The sequence below is a fragment of the Carcharhinus amblyrhynchos genome, chromosome 1, assembly GCF_965287045.1.
Source record: "Carcharhinus amblyrhynchos chromosome 1, sCarAmb.v2.hapA, whole genome shotgun sequence".
NCBI lineage: Eukaryota > Metazoa > Chordata > Chondrichthyes > Carcharhiniformes > Carcharhinidae > Carcharhinus > Carcharhinus amblyrhynchos.
Window position 1 is genome coordinate 45,215,561 of NC_137324.1, and position 21,516 is coordinate 45,237,076.

The 21,516-nt window shown below is 40.5% G+C and overlaps 2 protein-coding genes across 3 annotated transcripts; one reads left to right on the forward strand and one right to left on the reverse strand.

Moving 5' to 3' along the window:
- Positions 1 to 522: 522 nt before the first annotated feature.
- On the reverse strand, positions 523 to 3,881 carry rpp25l (ribonuclease P/MRP 25 subunit-like). 2 transcript variants are annotated; one of them, XM_080197690.1, is made up of 2 exons: positions 3,789 to 3,881; positions 523 to 1,177 (listed from the first exon to the last, which is right to left on the reverse strand). In XM_080197690.1, exon 2 carries the CDS (start codon positions 1,132 to 1,134, stop codon positions 580 to 582), a length of 555 nt encoding a protein of 184 aa, XP_080053816.1. In that variant the 5' UTR covers positions 1,135 to 1,177; positions 3,789 to 3,881; the 3' UTR covers positions 523 to 579. The 2 variants fall into 2 exon arrangements, with proteins under 2 accessions (XP_080053816.1, XP_080053825.1); XM_080197699.1 differs by having other exon boundaries at positions 3,846 to 3,861.
- A 102-nt stretch (positions 3,882 to 3,983) lies between these two features.
- Positions 3,984 to 21,289, forward strand: dctn3 (dynactin 3 (p22)). The gene is made up of 7 exons (XM_080215999.1): positions 3,984 to 4,090; positions 9,182 to 9,266; positions 12,390 to 12,476; positions 18,035 to 18,118; positions 18,453 to 18,511; positions 18,779 to 18,838; positions 19,492 to 21,289. Exons 1-7 carry the CDS (start codon positions 4,007 to 4,009, stop codon positions 19,579 to 19,581), a joined length of 549 nt encoding a protein of 182 aa, XP_080072125.1. The 5' UTR covers positions 3,984 to 4,006; the 3' UTR covers positions 19,582 to 21,289.
- The last annotated feature ends 227 nt before the right edge of the window (positions 21,290 to 21,516 follow it).

The following is a 21,516-nucleotide window of genomic DNA, read 5'->3' on the forward strand; positions in this document are numbered from 1 at the left end:
CACACGATGGATGTTCGGGTCAATACACCTAACCAGCATGGCTTTCAGACTACGTCAGGAAACTGGATAATCCGGAGGAAACCCACGCAGACATGGGGAGAACGTGCAAACTCCACACAGATAGTGACCCAAGCTGGCAATTGAACCTAGGTCGCTGGCACTGTGGACCAGCAGCGCTAACCACTGTGCCACGGCTGTCATGAGTAGTCCTGGAAGGTGGTTCATCACCATCATTCTTGAGGGCAGTTAGAGATGGGCAATTAATGCTGGTTTTGCCAGAGGTGCAGTCACCCAATTAACAAAAAAAAGCCCACTGTCACAGATAAAATTTAACACATTAAGAATGACCATTTGATAAAAAAAACTACTGTAGTGCCACACAGTGGAATTCCAGAATGAAATGTTTTGCCTTTTAAAGATATGCACCATGTGATTCTGGTTGATCACTGGATTAGAAAGGGCTAATTCAGTCTACTGTGTTTTCAGGAAAGAAAGGAATAAATTGAAGTAGACACAACAAACTGAAGCTACTTGATGAGATTTTAATTTGAAAATAAAATTACAGCATTGCTCCGTCCCTCAGCTTCTGGATTTCTTGGGCCTCTCTCCTCTTCCAGATCCAGGATGCTTACCCCCTTTACCCAGCCCATCTCCTCCATGTCTTTTCTTCTTTTGAGTCAGTGCCTCCTCTTTTAAAGAATGTATCCACAAAGCATCAAAAGATCCAGGAGCCTGGTAGCCTGGCTCATTGGCATGCAGATTGTCTTTAGACAACAGAACACTAATGGCAGGCAAGTTTCTTTTTACAGTTAAACTGTCCAATCCTGCCTCTGAAACAATAGGTTCCCAGAGTTCTTCAACCTGTTTATAAAACAGTTTAGTAATTTGATGGAGGCCTTTTAATCTTCTCTTCATGATTTCCACACAGGTGATCGTTTTGCTGACTGCTTTTCCTGTGCCAGTGAAAAGGATCTCTTTGGTATTGGCAGATTCCATCTTTCCAATTGCATATCCCATGAGATTTCTTATTTTGCTACCTTCCTTTACCTTCATTTCAATTATGTCTTTTGGAAGGTTGGCAATTGGCTGCGGACAAGGTAGTTCCGTGATTTTTGTCTTTTGGTAGTTTTCCATTTGAAGAATCTTCTTATAATTATGAGTTGATGGAAATCAGAACCTGTAATTATAAATGTATAAATATCAATTAGTTACAACTGCAAAATTAAGAATCTGGAGGATTCAGTTTGTCTGTCGCTCAAGTTATTGTAAAATAGTCAAAAATGCATTCTATTTTTGTCCCTTTCCCAAAACGCTATCTTATCCTAAGCAGACATTGACAATGTTCCAGCAGTTAATTTAGGTGGCTATGTCATGTGAAACGGCAAGTTACTTGACAATGAATGCATCATACAAAACCTAACTCTGTTCTCAGCTGACATCCATATATACATATGTGAACTGAAGTTAGGAGGTAACAATTGGTTATGCTAGATGTTTTCCCAACCTACCCAGGAGATTAAAGGCAACAATTCTATCCGTTCTGCTGCAGGAACAGATCAACAGCACAACACAATAGATTGAATTAGCCCCTTCTGATATCTAGTGTTCAAAAATCAAGTGATGCATACCTTTAAAAGGGAAAACATTTCATTCTGGAATTCCATTGTGTGGCACAACAGTGGTAGAAAGTACTCTGTGTATACTATTCACATTACATCCCTTTCACCCAGGCCATATTTTAAATTTTGCGAATGTCAATTGTACCTCTGTAGCCATTGGAAATTTTCCATTTTCTAATCGCCAATTTTACAGCCAATCCATTTGCTTTCCACTTTCCTACATCCTATAGAATGACTGAATTGTATATTCTGTTTATTTTACAGAAATTGCTGAGTATGAATTGTTCATGTTTTACTGTTCACACTCCTGCCTTAGAGTCAGAATGTCGTGTGTCCAAACCCCAGAGAATCATAGAATTCCTACAGTGCAGAAGGCCATTCAGTCCATTAAGTCTGCATTGACTCTCTGACACCAAACCTTAACCAGGCCCTTGCACCATCCTATAACCATAACCCCACATGTTTACTTTGGTTAATCCATCTAACCTACACATCTTTGGACATGAAGGGGAAATTTAGCATAACCAATCCACCTAACCTGCACGTCTTTGGAAGAAACTGGAGCAGCCAGAGGAAACTCATGCAGACATGGGGAGGACATGCAGACTCCAGACAGTCAAGGTCTGAATTGAACCAGGGTTCCTGACACTGTCAGGCAGCAATGCTAACCACTGTGCCACCACAGACTTTCTCAGTTTTCTAATTCACACAGTGCTTGGGATCCATATTCAGATAACCTATTGCCAACAGTGTCAACTAATGAGCTGGAAGTGAGGTTTGACATAAATCAGTGCACAACAGCAAAACACATGAAAGATAACTCATCACCAAACTGCAGCAACTCCTCCTGATAGAACAGTGACTTTGCCAACAAAATGACGTGGAGAATAATTACGTACAATTACATCAGTGAAGTAATAAATCCCAGTCACATAACTGTGTTCTACAGGCATAGCTGACACATAATTACCCAATAATTTTTGCATTTGAGTCAGGAATAGTGCTGAATCTATACAAGGCCGCAAATATAAAAGCAGCTCCCCTCCTGTTCTCTGATAAAGGTAAATAAAATCCTTTACCCACAGATAATCAATCAGGGACTTGATTTAATATCTTACTGAAAAGGCAGTAGCACTGACTTGCTAAGTACTAATGTGGAGATGGAATGTCAGTTTGGACATTAAGCTCAAATAAATGGAGAGGGACTGGAACCTACATCCTTCTAACTCTGAGATTGAACCATGGTTGGCACTTAAATAAAAGTGCTATGAATACTTCTTATTTAAAGTAATAAAAAATATTGGAAACATTCAGCAGATCAAGCTGTAGAAAGATAAAGAAAGTTAACGTTTCAAGTAAAATTCCTTTCTTCAAAAGTGGCAAAAGTTGGAGATGTAAAATCAGATTTGAGTATGCTTAGAGGCAAGGAAAGGAAAAGAGAGCAAAAATGGACAGATGAGATGGGGGGCCAGCAGGAGAGATTAAACGACCAAGAAAAACGAGTGGTATGGTACAACAAAAAATGGGTCTGGAAGTGAAAATGGTATCAGAATTATGATCAGTTTGCGGTATCTGAAAAAAGGGAATAATGTTAATGATCTGCAATTGATACTACCAGAAAGCAGTAAACTGCCTAATCAAATATAATAATTTGCAGTTCATCGAGCTTCCTTAAAGCACTGTAGGATGGTGGTGATGATCAAATGGAAGAATTAAAATGAAGGGTGATCGAAGGCTTCTGGTCTTGCTTGTGGACTGAGTTGTCCAAAGTGGCCACACGATGTGCATCCATGCACCCTTATGTGGAGAGAAATGCGGTGAGCAGCAATCACAGGACACTAAATTGTTTCACCTGGTAGGGGGTTTCGAGTTTTGCACATTGGGAGAGCGGGTGGTTCATCTCCAATATATGGGAAGGTGCACTGGGATGGGGAGGGAGTGACTGAGTGGACCAGGATGTCATTTAATCCTCCTTAAGACTCACATTTCGTTTCTTTACTTACTTACTGTTACCACCTGCCTTTCTCCTTGTGCCACTGAAACTGTCTTACTTCTCATCCCATCAGAGACCTCCCCTTTCCGGCCTCAATCCTCCACATCTTTAGCCTTCCTCGTTTCTACTGAAACGTTACCGCCCTGAACCATTAATTCGCTCTCTACCTAACTCACAGGATATTTCCCGTTTCGGATTCAATTACTGGGCTGTTTCCACAGAGTTTCAGTCGCCTTAATCCAGTCCCAGTCCCAGTCCCAGGCTCGGCTCGGCCCAACAGTCTGCCGCACGCATGCGCACCCGGGTGCTTTCCCCTCGCCGCTCCGCGAGCCGGTCTGTCCCAGTGACGTCATTTCCCGTGCGCCGCGCAGGCGGGCCGGAAGTGGCGGTGACAATGGCGGAGCTGAAGAAGCTGCAGAACCGGCTGGCGAAGCTGGAGACTCGGCTGTACGGAGAGAGAACGAGACAGGCCGGCCAGGTAAAAGGGGAGAAAACATTGGAAGGCGAGCTTGGCCAGGGAAAGATGGAGAGGAGGGGCCGGTCTGTGCAATTCCTTGCTCAGTGAAGCAGTTGAGGCTACCTCATTGAATGTTTTTAAGACAAGGATAGATAAGTTTTTGAACAGTAAAGGAATTAAGGGTTATGGTGAGCTGACAGATAAGTGGAGCTGAGTCCACAAAACTATCAACCATGATCTTATTGAATGGCAGAGCAGGCTCGAAGGGCCAGATGGCCTACACCGGATCCTAGTTTTATGTTCCTATAAGAATGGGCTGGATATGGAGCAATAGCGTGTGGTTGGGTAGAATTACTGAAAAGGAGTAATCTGGGTTAGTCAAATACTGAGGGGGTAGATGGAAAGAAGGAAAAGTGAGGTTTGAGCTGCATTCAGTTTGAATTGGTATTTGGAGTAAACATGGAGATGGATTAAGGTCTTGCCGAGCCTATCAAAACCCATCCAAATCCAGTATGCTTCAATGAGAATGTTTCATTCTTCTAGACTCTGCAGAATATAGACCCAATTAATTCAGCCTCTGATAAGAGAGGGGATTAAGGGTTATGGGGAGAGGGCGGGAAAGTGGAACTGAGCCACGACAGATCAGCCATGATCTTATTGAATGGCGGGGCAGGCTCGAAGGGCCAGATGGCCTACTCCTGCTCCTATTTCTTATGTTCTTATTAGACAGTCCTCTCATCCCAGGGACCAATCTCTTGATCCTTTGCTGTATTACCTCCAACGCAGCTTTCCTTCCTGAAATATTTTTTCTTGACCTTGGTCACCTTGCAACCATGTCTCTGTAAAGACATTTTAGTCAAATCCATTTATTTTTATTTACTAGTTCATCTGGTTATGAATACTTCATTCATTCAGAGAATGTTCCTTTTCATTTCATTTTCTTACACCCTTTGCTTGGATTTTATAGAGCCGTAGAGTTTTGAAGCATGGAAATTTGCTGATGTACTATTGCAGCTAAATTCTGACCCTTCTTGGCCACTCTGATCATCTTTGTACCCAAGTTGCTACACTGCTCCATTTTCTTCACCTGACCCTCTTCCCCCCTCTGTAGTTTATAATCCTCTACACAGTCTATTGCACTTTATATCTATTATTTGTCAGGACTAGGATCCCATCCAAACAGCTTCCTTTTTTCTTGGTACTGCTACCAATGTCCCACACATGAAGATCCCTGCTTACATCACCCTGATTGATTCTCTGTTTTACCATGTGCCAGTAGGCTCGTGGATCATGTAACAATGCAGAGATCACCACCTTTAGCAATCTGCATTTGAATCTTGGGTAACCAAAGTTGTTTGTTCGGATGTGGGCTATGATAACTGGATCCTCCTCCCACAGAGCTACAGAGACATACCTTTAAACCTGGCACTTGACAAACAACATAAACTTCAGCACTCCCATTTGCAGCTACAGAGAACGGCGCTCTCAAATAACAGTTTTAATAGGTGACTTCAGTGAATGGTTTATTTGTTATGAAAGGACAATAGATACATAATTACCCAGGGATATTTATATGGATGGATTTTTTTGTAAGCCATTTTTCTGATTTTCCTATTTTATTTGCTATGTTGCATTACACTCCATTAATTCTGAAAGTAAAATGTTTATCTTGTTTACAGCTCACTTGCAGGCTCTTGTGGCCACAGCTAAGTATTGCAGCTTTATAAGATTGTCTTCATTTGTCAGTTTATGATCTTTTCCGCACTTGGGGTTTGTGCACCAATATACCTTAACAAATAATTCCAGAGGAGGAAGCTAAATTTACTTAAGAATGAGAAACCATACGCGGATCACCTTATACTGTCATTTGGAAGCCTCAGTGAATTTTGTATCTAAAGTTTATTTATTATGACAAATAGGCTACATTAACACTGCAATGAAATTACTGTGAAAATTCCCTAGTTGCACCTGTTCGAGTACACAGAAGGATCATTTAACATGGCTAATACGTCTAACCAGCACACCTTTTGCAAAATTTATATCAAACCCTGAAAGGAAAAGGAACGTGTTGGGATACATTTTGTTAATATCAAAAATGTAATTACCATAAAAAGGTACTTCTGTTAAAGGATTTTCAAATGCCTTTTGGAAAGTCCAGATTGTATAACAGAGGCTGCCTATTAGTTTCAGAGTCGGTGTGTGTTTTGACTTTCAATGTTTTTTCTATCACTTACTAATGGAATAAGTGAATAAAATTATAAAAGAATAAGGATGTGAAACGTGTGCCAACTAAACTTAAGGAATTTTGTGACCATAGCTAGTGTCAGTGCTGAGCAAGCCAGATATCTTGAAATGTATCTTGGTTGATCAGTAATTTTTGATATTGTAGAAATGGAGAGGGATAGCTACTGAACATAAAAACACACGACCTCAGTGATAACTTCAATAATTTAAGAATTAAAATGTTAACTAAAATAAAAAATTTAAACACACAAGATAAAGGACACAGTTAGAAAAATCTTTCAAAACAGCCCCAAAATATTTTATCAATAGTATACAATACAACATCTTTTCTGTCAACAGCGCTTATGGATTCTTAACCATAAAATTCAGGAAATATTATCCAAGTTGATAAATTGTTCTTGTTTTAAACAGAACTGTAATCCACGACTTCCCAGAATAAATGCATACTGAAGTGATTTGCCAAAATGCGACTCAAAGCTGACCTTTTCTCAGATCAAGTAGTTTCCTGGCCCAAGACTTGAGTTAGTTTTCTTTAATTAAAATACTTCCACAGCACACTGCAAAGGCACAGGAGGTGGCTTTCAGCAGGACTTCCCTACAACAGCTCTGCAGCTCGAGACCCTGATGTGATAAAATATCCTCTTTCTTTACCTCTTTCATCTTAGCTTTTCATAGTCTTTAAAAAACTCTCTGAAAACTCAGGTTCTTAAATATTAAAACTGTTTTTGTTCCAATTTTCAATAAAATTTAAAATGCCTACTCTTGCTCACAAATCTCCTTTAAAATGCAACTGTTCTTAATCATCTCTGACTTCTTTGATGTGCAACAGCTTGACACGATGGGCCAAAGGACCTCTTTCTGTGCCCAATCACTCTGAACTAAACATCAATTTCAATACCTATCCCCAATGCCAGTTTTAAATTTACTGTTTACTTCTAAGTTAAAATGCCTCATTAAAAAATATAAAAAGATAAAAGGGTGGCATGGTAGCGCATTGGTTAGCACTGCTGCTTCACAGCTCCAGGGTCCTGGGTTCGAGACCTGGCTCGGGTCACTGTCTGTGTGGAGTTTGCACATTCTCCTCATGTCTGCATGGGTTTCCTCCGAGTCCTCCGAGTACTCCGGTTTCCTCCCACAGTCCAAAGATGTGTGGGTTAGGTTGATTGACCATGCTAAGAAATTGCCCCTTAGTATCCAGGGATGTGTAGGTTAGAGGGATTAGTGGTATAATATGTAGGGATATGGGGGTAGGGCCTGGGTGGGATTGTATTTGGTGCAGACTCGATGGGCCGAAGGGTCTCTTTCTGCACTGTAGGGTTCTATGATTCTATGATAAGTTTTAGCCTTTCATCCCTTAGACTCTACAGACAATCTGATTCCAGCTATCTCTTATTAACCAGAGCATGTGTGCACAGTTTTACCCTTTTCTATACAGACTAAATAAGTAAGCTTAGAAATATATAAATATATACATATCATCACAAATAGGAATAGGCCATTAGTTTCTTCTAATTCACACACTTCTGCTCTAACTCTCTTCCCCTGTTTCCCAGAGTCACAATAGATTGCTGAACCCCTCATCCTCAACCCACCAATCTACATAGTCAGTGCGTCTTCTGCCATTTCTATCACATCCTGTGTGATGCCCCTGCCAACACGTCTTCCCCTCTGCTTTCCTTCATGACACCCTGGCCCACCTTTCAGTCACACTCTCACCTTTCCATGCAGGTACGGGAGATACACTACCTGCCCTTTTACCTCCTTCCTTCCTTACCATTCAAGGCCCCAAACACTTCTCCAAGTGAAACAGTCAATTACTTGTTATCATTCTTATTACAATCAGAATACTGTGCTCACTGCTGAAGTCTCCTCTGCACTGGGGAGACCAAACACAGACTGGGTGACAGCTTTGCAGAACATTTTCATTCAGTCTATAATCTTGATGCTGAGTTTTCCTGTCCCCTGTCATTTCAATTCACTATCTTGCACCTCTACTGTCTTCACGCTCAATACTAGCTCGATGAACAGTTTGACACTTTACAGCTTTCTGGATTCAACAGTGATTGAACAATTTTAGATTATGAGCTTGGTCCCATTTTCTTCCCTGGACTGTTTTTCCGCCCCCCCCCCTCGATATTTTATATTTGGGTACCTGCTATCCTGCCACCTCATCTAGACACCTTGTTTGTTCTTAACTTGTCACATTGCCACTTCCTTTGACTTTTTATAATGAAACAGGTTTGTCAGTTAATCTACCCTTCCCTCCAACATAGCACAGACTGAAGAAGAGACATATTGGACTCAATGTGAATACTGTTTCTCTTCACAAATTCTGCCAAACCAGTTATCTCTCCCATTTCCTGTTTTCTATCACAGACTTACCCTTTCAGTCTTCTCTCATTCTGCTTGCTTTCCCATCCTTAAAATTGTTATACCCCGAACTCACCCGGTTCTGATGAAAGGTCACAAAACTGAAACATTGCCTCTGTTTTTCTGTCCTCCAATGTTGAGTATTTCCAGCATTTTCTGTTTCTCTTTGTTTTCCAGCATCTACGGTATTCTGCTTTTGTATAATGTTAGACTATAACTGCGTGAATCTGCTCCGCCATTCATGGATCATAGCTGACCTTCTACCTCAGCTTCACTTCTCCCTCCCCCAGTGCCCTTACCCTCAATTGTCTTCAAATTAATGCAGTTGCAGAGGAGTGGGGCAGATTGGTTGGCTTCAGTGTTGGGCAAAGATCAGTCTTGGCTGCATGACAAAGATTACAGGGAAAAAATTAAATTAAATTTAATGTTAGAATAAAAAATAGCCTTGACCCAAGATTTATTGTGCTTATTCATCCAGTATGCTACCTTGTTTTCCAGTTTACAGATGCTATTGTAAAAGTCCAGGCTTCTCTGGGGAATATTTCCAGCAAAAGAGAGAGGATAAAAACCTTGTATAAGAAGAGTAAGTACAGGCTACTGTATTCAAAGCAAGATTGAGTAATGTAGGTTATGCTTGTATCAAAGCTTACAATTTTCGTTTTCGAGTTTTTTTACTCTTAAATTTGAAATCCTTTCTTATGCTAGGAAAAGTATCTCCAGATCCACTTTCTTTGAAAAAACCTTCTTCTATTTCGACGTTAAGGTGAAGAGCAGTGGGCACATTGCAGTACACCACATGAGTTTAAAAAGAGTGAATGAAAGAAAATTGAGAGAAATTGCGAAAACGTAGATTGTTTTTTTTATTCATTCATGGGACATGGGCAATTGAGAGTCAACCACATTGCAGTGGCTTTGGAGTCACATGTAGGCCAGACCAGGTAAGGACAGCAGATTTCCTTCCCTAAAGGACGTCAGTGAGCCAGATGAGTTTTTCCGACAATCGACAATGGTATGATGGTCATCAGTAGATTCTTAATTCCAGATATTTTCCATTGAATTCAAATTCCACCATTTGTTGTGGTGGGATTCGAACCTGGGTCCCCAGAACATTAGCTAAGATTCTGGATTAATAGTCTAGCAATAATGCCACTGGGCCATCGCCTCCCCCGAAATAGTCAAGTAACCCTGCAAATTTGGATTTGAAAACCTGATGGAAATGTAGGCACAAAAGGCAATGATTCTGAGATCCTGAGGAAAAGAATTTGGAAGTCTGTGCAGTCGAATGATGTTAATCTCCTTGGACCTAAAACCAATATTCGCCAGTTTTAATCTTTCTAGAGAACTGAAGATTGGGGATTAACCTGTAGATGGCAACCTTAGTGGAGCAGATGTTGGAAATTTGTTTTAAGGCCAGGAGATAGTAAAGCCAAGGGTAGGAGTTGGCTGGTGTTAGACTTGCTAGAGGGATGAAGAAACTGGATCTACTTGAGACAAGTAGATTGGATAAACCTACTAAGTGGAGATACTGCAAGAAAGGTGAAATACCTTTATGATATTGCAAAGGAAGTCATCTTAGCCATTGAATTCTTGAAGGGTTCCTCATGGCAAATTCAGGTGGGAACTGTGGATACAGTAAAGATTTTTGAAGTTCAGTTAATGCATTGGAAAAGATACACTTAAGTCCTACATAGTACTAGGCATCTCTGAGACTGGGCCTTTCAGGATTTACTCAGTGGACAAAAATTAGGAGCTAATGTGAACAGCTTCTCTTTGTCCACCTTTATTGAAACCTGTCACCATCTTGTACACCTCAGTTGGATTGCACCTGTACCTGCCTTGCTCCAAAGAGATCAATCTAACCTTGCAGATAAAAGTTAATTTCCCTCCTCCCTGGAACAACTCTGATCTCTGCTCCCTTTTCAAGGTACTTCGAGTCCACTAAGATAGTGATACGGCACTCTAGCTCTAGTTTGATCAGAGCTTTAGAAAGCTTCAGCACAACTTCCCTGCTTTTGTACTCATTATTTTAGCTAGCATCTCTTCTCCCGCCAATATTTTGTGAGCATCCTCTTTGTTGGTAAACACTGATACAAAGTACTTGTGGTATTCTAGTCTTCCCCATGCCTCTTAAGTATATATATTCAACAACTTGTTACGTTTGCTGTTATATGTGCCCAGAAAGCAAGAGAGGGATTCAGTGGTGGTTCAGAAACACCTAGCTGTCTCCCTAATTATGGAATCTCTTATTACCTTTCAGCTGTTTTGCACCCCACCCTTGAATCCTTTATGTATTCCCTCTCCAACTGTTGCCATGATTGAGGCTGCATTACTTCAAGTGGCATCATTCATTGTCTTCAATGCTGTGTATAAGTTTGAGTGGTGCACTCTCTGAAGACTTTTACACTTCCTCCTGCATCTTACTCTTCTAGGTGGCTATCCATCAACTATTCTGAGTTCCTGCTGCCTGTGGGGTGGCCAGCTCTTGGAACATAGAATCCAGGCCAATCCTCACTCTTCCTGTGACTTCCATCTGCACCTCAAATTGGGAAATCCTAAGCTTGTGCTCAGGCATTTGTAGACATTTCAACATCTAGTCTCCCAATGCACATGAAGTGATCTGAAGTTCACATGTGGCACAGGAATTGAAAGCAACAGCTCTCAGCCATCTATCCATGATCTGAAGAGAAAGAAATCTCCATTTGCTCTTTTAGAATCCAGTTAGTACCTTGTTTAAATCTTTTACAAAGTTGCTCCGTAACAGCCATGTTAGTAGAGAGTTCAGTTTCTTCATACAGGACACTATTTTAGAAAGATTTTTTTCAGTTTCAGCACTGAAAAAAATCAGTGTTTTGCAGTCCAACGTAGAGCAACAATTTATCTTATAATCTCTGGTAACCATTTATTTTATTGTATAATGCATATTACAGTTTAGCCATGATGTGGAGATGCTGTCGTTGGACTGGGGTGGACACAGTAAGAAGTCTCAGAACACCAGGTTAAAGTCCAGTTGGCTTATTTGATATCATGAGCTTTCAAAGCACTGCTCCTTCATCAGGTGAGTAACTTGCCTGATGAAGGAGCCGTGTTCGAAAAGCTCATGATACCAAATAAACTTGGACTTTAATCTGGTAGTGTTGAAGTTCTTACTGTATTACAGTTTATACATTTTATTATAAGGGTTCAGGGAGTGGTATAGGAGCTGTGGTATTTGGCGAATCTCATCTTTTATTTAAATATGCACATTAGTTAATTTTACTCAATTTTAATTTTGAGTTTTTGCACATTGATACATGATTTCTTGGAACATGCAAGAAGCTGGGCACAGTTTTAGTCTGCATGCTATTTCTGATCTGAATAGATTCAAGGGACTTGATGGCATTTTTCTGTTTCTGTGGTCATCTAGTAATATTTGTTCATCAAAGCAAATTAAGTTGAAGCCTTAGCTTATGACATGTAATCAACCAAGTGACTTTTCAACTATGCCTGTTGCCACTTGTAGAAGCAAAATCTTGGCCACAGCTATCATTGTCTAATGATAATTTGGGCATCTTTAAGGTTTGATCATACTTCATTCGATCTTGAGTTTGCTGTTTTAAAAGTAATGAAAGCACTATTTGTTTCTGGAAACAAATGTAATTTTGTTACATTTTATCCTTTCCCTTTAATATAGAATTTGACTATTTATTGTAGTTTTCTATATTTTCAGTTGATGACCTGATAAAGTACTTGGACCCTCAATACATTGACAGAATTGCAATCCCAGATGCCATGAAACTAGAGTTCATCCTAGCAGGTAACTATGCTAGCAGGTATCAGTAACTAAGTCTGAAAGGTTAAGTGGTGCAGAAATAATACTTATTAAGCCAATTGGAAGTATATTTTAATTGAGGAAACTGATACAGAAAACAAATTTCTAAAGCACATTTAAAACATTTTAAAATGTCAAAAAGCACTCACAATTTTCTTATTCGTTCACAGGATGTGGGTGTTGCTAGATAGGCCAGCATTTATTGCTCCATCCCTAATTGTCCTAGGGGAAATGGTGATCCACTTCTTTGAACCACAACAGTCAGAGTGGTATGGAATGCCCATAGTTCTATGATTTTGACCCAGTATTAGTGAAGAAACAGCGCTATAGTCCAAAGTCAGGATGGTGAGTGAATTGAAGGGGAACTTAAGGTGTTGGTGTTCCCATGCATCTGCTGCTTTTGTCCTTCTAGGTGGGTGAGGGCACTGGTTTGGGAAATGCTGTCGAAGGAGTCTTGGTGAGTGCTGCAGTGCATCTTGTAGATGGTATATGCTGCTGCAACTATCCATTGGTGTTGGAAGGACTGAATGTTAAAGATGATGGATGGGGTGCCAATCAAGCAGGCTGCTTTGTTCAGAATGATGTCCCAGGACTGAGACGATTGATCTCCAATAACTGAAACCATCTTCCTTTGAGCTAGGTATGACTGCAACCAGTGGAGTATCCCTGTGATTCACATTTACTTCCATTTTATTAGGTGTCCTTAATGCTCCACTTTGCCAAATGTTGCCTTGGTGTCGAGGGCAATCACTCACTACACCTCTCAAGATAAGCTCTTTGTCCATATTTGGACTAAGGCTATAATGAGGTGTGGAGTTGAGTGACTGATGAATCTCAAACTGAGCATTAGTGAGCAGATTATTGTTGAGTTTAGTGTTGCTTGTTGGCACTGTCATTGACACCTTCCATTATTTTACTGATGATCGAATAGACTAGGGCAACAATTGGCTGGATTGGATTTATCCTGCTTTTTGTGGACAGGGCACAACTGGGCAATCTTCCACATTATCAGGTCGATATCAGTGGTGTGGCTGTGCTGGAACAGCTTGGTTTGGGGGTTGTTGGGGCAGCGTGTTCTGGTGTACCAGTCTTCAGTACAATTGTTAGAATGTTGTCAGGGTCCATAGCCTTAGTGGCATCAAATATCTTGATCTGTTTTCTGATATCATGTGGAATAAATCAAATCGGCTAAAGTCGGGATGAACCATCCACCTGGCAATCCTTTGCAACCACTCATTCATGTTGAGTTTGATTTGATTTATTATTGTCACATGTATTATACAGTGAAAAATATTATTTGCACGCTATACAGACAAAGCATACTGTTCATAGAGAAGTAAACGAGAGAATGCAAAATGCAGTGTTACAGTCATGTTGAGATGTAGAGAAAGATCAGCTTAGTGCACAGTAGGTCCATTCAAAAGTCTGACGGCAGCAGGGAAGAAGCTGTTCTTGAGTAAGTTGGTATGTGATCTCAGACTTTTGCATCTTTTTCCCGACGGAAGAAGGTGGAAGAGAGTATGTCTGGAGGGCGTGGGGTCCTTAATTATGCTGGCTGCTTTTCCGAGGCAGCAGAAAGTGTAGATACTGTCAGTGGATGAGAGGCTGGTTTGAGTGATGGACTGGGCTACATTCACAACCTTTTGTAATTTCTTGTGGTCTTGTACAAAGAACTTTGCTTTCAGAGATTATTGTCTACTTGAGAGTTTACTTCAAAATAATTTCAAACAAATTATTATTTGATCCTTTGAGTTCATACAATAAAGTAAATAAAAATGTTTCTTCATAGTGAAAATTCACTGAGGCCTTACAGTAACAGGCACATCAAGGGACATCAATAAGGAGATAAGGAAAAGCAGCAGGAGTGGAACGCAGTACCTTTCAAACGTGCTCCGCTAAACAGTAAAATCATAGCTGTTCATCTACTTCAACTTCATTTATCCGCCATATCCTCACATTCCTTTTTTTATTAAACCTCCGGTTTCTTCCCACACTCCAAATATGTTCAGGGTAGGTTGATTGGCCATGATAAATTGCCCCTCAATGTCAGGAGGACTAGGAGGGTAAGTATGTGGGGTTACAGAGTAAGGACCTGTTTGGGATTGTTGTCAGTGCAGGCTCGATGGACCAAATGGTGGCCTCCTGCACTGTAGATTCTATGTTCTAGTATTTAGAAATTTTCCAATCTAGATACTAAATACATTCATGAAATGTGAGCAGTCACAGCTTTCTCGGGTAGAGAATTTTAAAAATTCACAATTCTCACCTGAGACCTAAATGACCATGTTCTTACTTTGAATATATTGATAATTCTAACAGCTACCAAGCCCCTTAAGAATTTTATATGAATCAAATATTCATTGTAGGACATTCATAAATTGTCGTAAATGTAATGCAGCAAATACAAAACGTGGTATGTACCAGGACTACTGTGATATTCTTAGCAAGCTGCAGTCAATCATAATTTGACAGTGGATTTACTCTGAGGGCTTACTACTTATACTTGTGGTGTTATGGCTGAGTCTGGCAGAGTATTCAGTAAAAAGTCTGACAACACCAGGTTTTAGTCCAACCTATTTATTTGATAATATACTCGCAAGCTTTCGAGGGGTTACCCTCTTCGTCAGGTGAAAAAGATTCACCTGACGAAGAGGGTAACCCCTCGAAAGCTTGCGAGTATATTATCAAATAAATAGGTTGGACTAAAACCTGGTGTTGTCAGACTTTTTACTGTGTTCACGCCAGTCCAACGCCGGCATACCCACATCAAGAGTATTCAGTGACAGCCGTGCACAGCAAAACATCATATCTGCAAACATTTCAGTTGTAGTCAGAAATTTTTTTTATTTATTCGTGGAACATGAGCATTGCTGGCATAGCCAGCAATGCTCATTGCTAGGTCTGCAAGTCGCCGCACTTGCAGAAGGACATATTGGCCTTGGAGGGAGTGCAGAGGAGGTTCACTAGGCTGATACTGGAGATGAGGGGGTTGGTCTATGAAGAGAGACTAAATAGACTGGCTTTGTACTGGTTGGAGTTTAGAAGGATGAGAGGGGATCTTATAGAGACGTATAAGATTATGAAGGGGATGGATAGGGTAGAGGTAGAGAGATTCTTCCCGCTTAGAAGGGAGAGCAGGACCAGAGGACACAGCCCCAAGGTAAGGGGGGGGCCGTTTAGATCAGAGTTGAGGAGGAACTTCTTCACTCAAAGGGTGGTGAATCTCTGGAATTCTCTGCCCGTTGAAGTGGTGGAGGCTACCTCGCTAAGTATATTAAGTCATGGGTAGATAGGTTTTTGATAGACAAGGGGAATTAAGGGTTATGGGGAGAAAGTGGGAAAGTAGAACTGATCCACTTCAGATAAGCCATGATCTTATTGAATGGCGGGACAGGCTCGAAGGGCTGGATGACCTACTCCTGCTCCTATTTCTTCTGTTCTTATTTCTTGCCCCATTCTGAGTTGCCCTTGGGAAGGTGGTGGTGAAGTCGCTGGATTCCGGGGAAGTGCCGGATGATTGGAAAACGGCTAATGTTACGCCGTTGTTTAAGAAGGGTGCCAGGCAAAAGGCGGGGAATTATAGGCCGGTTAGTTTAACGTCTGTGGTAGGTAAAATGTTAGAATCTGTCATTAAGGAGGAAATTGCAAGGCATCTTGAAGGGAATTGCTTGATAGAGCAGACGCAGCACGGTTTCATTAAAGGGAAGTTGTGTCTGACAAATTTACTGGAGTTCTATGAGGATGTGTCTAGGGCGGTGGATAGAGGAGAGCCGGTGGATGTGGTCTTTCTAGATTTTCAGAAGGCGTTTGACAAAGTACCTCAAGAGGTTATTGCAGAAGGTCGAGGGACATGGAGTTGGGGGTAGGGTGTTAGTGTGGATAGAGGATTGGTTGTCAAATAGGAGGCAGAGAGTGGGGCTCAATGGGTGCTATTCGGATTGGCGGATGGTGACTAGTGGAGTGCCCCAGGGGTCGGTGCTGGGGCCTCAGCTTTTTACCATTTATATAGATGATCTGGAGGAGGGAACCGAGTGTAGGGTGTCGAAATTTGCTGATGACACCAAGATTGGGGGAACGGCAAATTGTGCGGAGGGTGTGGAGAGTCTGCAGAAGGATCTAGATAGGCTGGGCGAATGGGCCAGGAAATGGCAAATGGAATTTAATGTTGGCAAGTGTGAGGTGGTCCACTTTGGTAGGAAGAATGGTAGGAAGGACTATTACTTACGGGGCGAAAAACTGCAGCAGGCGACGGTGCAGAGGGACCTCGGGGTCCTTGTGCATGAGTCGCAAAAACCCAGCTTGCAGGTGCAGCAGGTGGTCAGGAAGGCGAATGGGATGCTGGCCTTCATAGCGAGGGAGATTGAACATAAAAGTAGGGAGGTCTTGCTGTGGCTGTATAGGGCATTGGTGAGGCTGCAGCTGGAGTACTGTGTACAGTTTTGGGTGCCGCACCTGCGCAAAGATATTTTGGCCTTGGAGGGAGTGCAGAGGAGGTTTACTAGGCTGATACCGGAGTTGAGGGGGTTGAGCTATGAGGAGAGACTGAATAAACTGGGCTTGTACTCGTTAGAGTTTAGAAGAATGAGGGGAGATCTCATTGAGACGTATAAGATGATGAATGGGATGGATAGGATAGAGGTGGAGAGACTCTTCCCGCTCAAAAAAGACAGTAGGACTAGGGGGCACAGCCTCAAGATAAAAGGGGGGCGGTTTAGAACGGAGTTGAGGAGGAACTTCTTCACTCAAAGGGTGGTGAATCTCTGGAATTCTCTGCCTGTTGAAGTGGTGGAGGCTGCCTCGCTAAATATTTTTAAGACGCGGGTTGATGGGTTTTTGATAAGAGGGGATTAAGGGTTATGGGGAGAGGGCGGGAAAGTGGAACTGAGCAGCGACAGATCAGCCATGATCTTATTGAATGGCGGGGCAGGCTCGAAGGGCTGGATGGCCTACTCCTGCTCCTATTTCTTATGTTCTTATGAACTGTCTTTTTGAATCCTGAAGTCCATGTGCTGTGGATTGATCCACAATGCCATTAGGGAAGGAATTTCAGGATTTTGACCCAGTGACTGCGAAGGAATGGCAATATATTTCCAAGTCAGGATGGTGAGTGGCTTAGAGGGGAGCTCACAAGTGATAGTGTTCCTGAGTATCTGCTGCTGTGCTAATTATTTATTACCTCCTTCCAGATGTTAGTGAAATTGAACGGGGCAGTGAACTGATGAGTAGTTGCGGCCATAGCACTGCCAGTACAACTGAACTTTGAGGGATAGAGCATGCGTTCATTCACTGTAGTAGTGCACTACAGCAAGAGTATAATGTAGCTTTTCACCATCTCCCCTGATTATTAAACCAAATTGGCAACATGAAAATTGCATCCTAAGCATTTCCAATTCAAGTTACTATTATGAATAAAATGTACACTTCTTGGTTTCTATGCAGTATGAGTTTAAATATGAAAATATTTGGCATTTTATTCTGAGGAAAGAGTGTGCTGTGGAGTACTTGGAAGAAACATTCTTAACTTTGTTTTTCTTTCACTATAGAGGAGCATTTTATCCATTCCCAAGTGCGTCTTTTAGAATCTGTGAAAAAACATCAGCCATATCTTGAGAGTGAGCACATTAAAGGTAGGTTTGAGAGAAACCATTCCATCCATTGCAATCCTTTTAATCATTGTCTGGATAAATCAAGTGGCACCACATGTCTGATTTTCTTCACTGTGTCCTGAGCACTAGTCTGTTTTTAAAACCACAATTTGAGAATATGAAGACGTTAGTTAGCACAGAAACGGTCTTCACCGTCTCCCACTCTTCCCTTCAGCCTCCTGTCTCTCCATCCTCCTCTTGCTCTCATTTCCACCCCACACTGTTGTGAATATTTGGGGTGTAATCTCCTGAACATAACGGGATATAAGTTTGTATATTATGCAAAAATCCAATTTGTTGTTTGGTATTTCTGCAGCTGTTCCAAACTACTCCTCAAAGGTGCAAGCACTGACCCAGGTTCAAATTCAGGAGCAGGTACTGTGTGCTCTGCAAATATTTAGCAGTTCTCAAATCACTTTTATTGCATGGCGTGAATTTTCATGATTAACTCTAATTAAAATTGTGCTGCAATAAACTTTCTTGTGCTTTTTTAATTATTTTAATTCTTTTGAAATTAAGATAATGCAACCAATGAGTAAACTAATCTGCCAGTTCTTTGATCATTTTTATTGATCACTTCATTTTCCTCAGTATAGATGAGTTTTTAATACCCATATATTTTTTCTTCATGTTTTTATGTAGGATCAATGTAATGCAATCACAGAGGATGTAAGCAAGATGCTTGATGAGTATAACAAAATGGTATCCTTTGGTTTCTATGATCCATATTTTCATTTGGTCCTCCAGATTATGTTAGCTATATAGAATTCATTTTCATTCAATGCAGTTTCATTAACTCCTTTCTGCAGTTTAAAGGTTGGCTGTCCCTTTGAACAATTGGAGTAGTTTGGATTGGGGTGGATTTTTGTTTTAAGTCTTGAATTTGTAACTTTGCATTTCTTGCAAACCTAAAGGTCCTGGTAAGAGACTGATCACCCTATGTTTTGTATTTGAGTTGAAAAAAAAACATATTTACCTTAAATTATCCAGAATTTGATTTGATTTATTATTGTCACATGTATTAACATACAGTGAAAAGTATCGTTTCTTGCACGCTATACAGACAAAACATACCGTTCATAGAGAAACAAACTAGAGAGTGCGGTATGTAGTGGAGTTATTTTCTCCTGTGCCTAACTCCATATTTTTCTGCATAGTATTTTTCAAATTTCAGCCACCATTAACATGTAACTAATTTGGATGCCAATTAGTTAATTTGGAAATGAATTTCTCAATAACAAATAAGTGCGGAACTTTATCATCTTGGTTTATTAAATGTTGGATTAAACATTTGAAGTTAAAATTCAAGTTCTTTAAGATTCTGCAGCAACCTTTACCTTAACAGTGACTGTCAGATTCTGCTCCTCTCAAAGCAGTTTGTTCAATGGGAAGAACTGCTAACCAAACTTGAAGCCGCAAAGCAAATAAAGCCACTTGCTGACTGATGTTGCATAGCACAGGAAGATCGAAATGTTATGTGGTGGTGGAGCAAACCATTCTTTTTGCTATCTATATAGTATTGTAAATGTAATTAGTAATATTAAAAATAATATTGTTTGAAAATATATTCCCTACAATGATATATTTTAAAGTCTCCTGCGATGGGAGAGCTAGCATTGTATGATAGTAATCAGAGTGGCAAGATGAATGTCCTGATTCTGAGCGTCACAACCCTAGATTTACATTCTAATATTTAAAACTTTAAGCTGACCATAAAATGTAATTTTATTCATATTCAAAAAAAATTGGTTGTTAACATTTGCCAATTATTGCCATTCTTTTACAGTGTTAAAAGACTGGTGATTAGTGCAGATATGATGCAAAGCTTTTCTTGTGCAACCTATGTAACATAGAATTTTTGCAGTTTACTATCTCTTTGGATGAATTTGTGAAGAGGATTGTATATGTATATACTAAATCCTTGCCCGTTTTGTGTATCACTTTGGTAATTGATATGTATTCTCTGAGAACCAATACAATGGTATGGACAGGGGAAATGAACAAAAGTTCCAGTAATTGTGGGCAGACACTACGAAGATCTACTGAATATAATTTGAAAGGGTATTGGTTTTGAGCTAAGCACAACATCACCAGAATACACCAAATGCTTCCTCTTAAAATCTTGAACAAAAAATAGCTAATAAAGCCACGGGATGATGCTAAGAAAGGATTGTCTTTGAATTAGATACTGTCAAGAAATTCTACATTGTCCACTCTCATGGGTATATATCAGGTGCCTCCTCTAACAGAGGGCATTCCTGAGTAAATCAAGAAGTTTTGAAAATTTGATACCAGCAGAGTGGTAACTAACCCTGACCAAGCTCAGATTTTAAGACCAGAGCAAGCATTCTCCATGTAGCAGTCACGGATTAACATGAAAGGATCCTATTTTAAAATTGGCCTATGGGAATAGTGGAATTAATCCAATTTTGCAGTGATACATCTAGTGTTACCTATTGGGATAAAAACACTAAACACTTGTGAAGTGGTTATTACCAACATAATCTAGCTTTAAATAAAACAAATAAAAAATAACAACCAAGTTATTATAATAATTGCATGATTCCCAATAGTCATTGAGGAATTCTGTTTACTGAATCCACTAGATTCAGTAATTGTGGTGACGGCCTGTAAAAGGCTGCCATTACAAAAGTTCTAGCCAGTAAACCACGAGGCATCTATTGAGTTTATAGGTGCTGCATGTGACACTTTAGGGTCAACTAGGTATAATATATACGTTTGAGAAAAAAGTAAGACCAGCTGGTGAATTAAACAATTGTCTGTATGGGCTTGGTGTAGCTTCTTGCAGATCATCATCCCACCTCCTCCCCATCCAGGCAGACATGTTACAAAATAAGAGACCACAACCTGGACTCCCAAAGCAGGAACAGAAATCCTTGAGGTCCTGGCCATTGTTATTATGTCCCTGCTTAATTCTTTCTCTTTCCTCTGTACTGTACCATCCATTTAAAATGCAAAGTATGATAAACTAGATGAAGAAATATTAAAGGTGTGAAGGAGTGGTGCCACAATGGGATGTCAGTCCTCTAGCAACTGGAGCCTTAAGTTAAAATCAACTTTCCCTTTCTTTGTTATGGAGTTTCTTTTATGTTTGGAACATTTTTTTATTTATTAAAGATGATTATTACTGCCGTTTCTGAAGCTGCTCATTTCTGAACAAATAAATGCTAAGATGTGAACTGCAATGGCAGGTATCAATATTTAAATTGTAACAGCTTCCAAATCTGCCTTGTCCCTACCCCACCCCCCCCAATAATTTATGCAAGAACAATTTGCTGAAATGGCTGCAGTTTAAATGGAGTTTTATCTGGGATCTGTAAGTTTGTGTCACCCTGGCCCTGCCAGGAATCATTTAAAGG

What these genes read in the sequence shown, in the direction of transcription:
- dctn3 (XM_080215999.1), top strand. Translation starts at nt 4,007, where the DNA reads ATGGCGGAGCTGAAGAAGCTGCAGAACCGGCTGGCGAAGCTGGAGACT. An exon ending in GAACGAGACAGGCCGGCCAG is followed by an intron (nt 4,091 to 9,181) that starts GTAAAAGGGGAG and finishes CTTGTTTTCCAG; the next exon opens with TTTACAGATGCTATTGTAAA. An exon ending in TTGATGAGTATAACAAAATG is followed by an intron (nt 18,839 to 19,491) that starts GTATCCTTTGGT and finishes AGTGACTGTCAG; the next exon opens with ATTCTGCTCCTCTCAAAGCA.
- rpp25l (XM_080197690.1), bottom strand. Translation starts at nt 1,134, where the DNA reads ATGGAAAACTACCAAAAGACAAAAATCACGGAACTACCTTGTCCGCAG.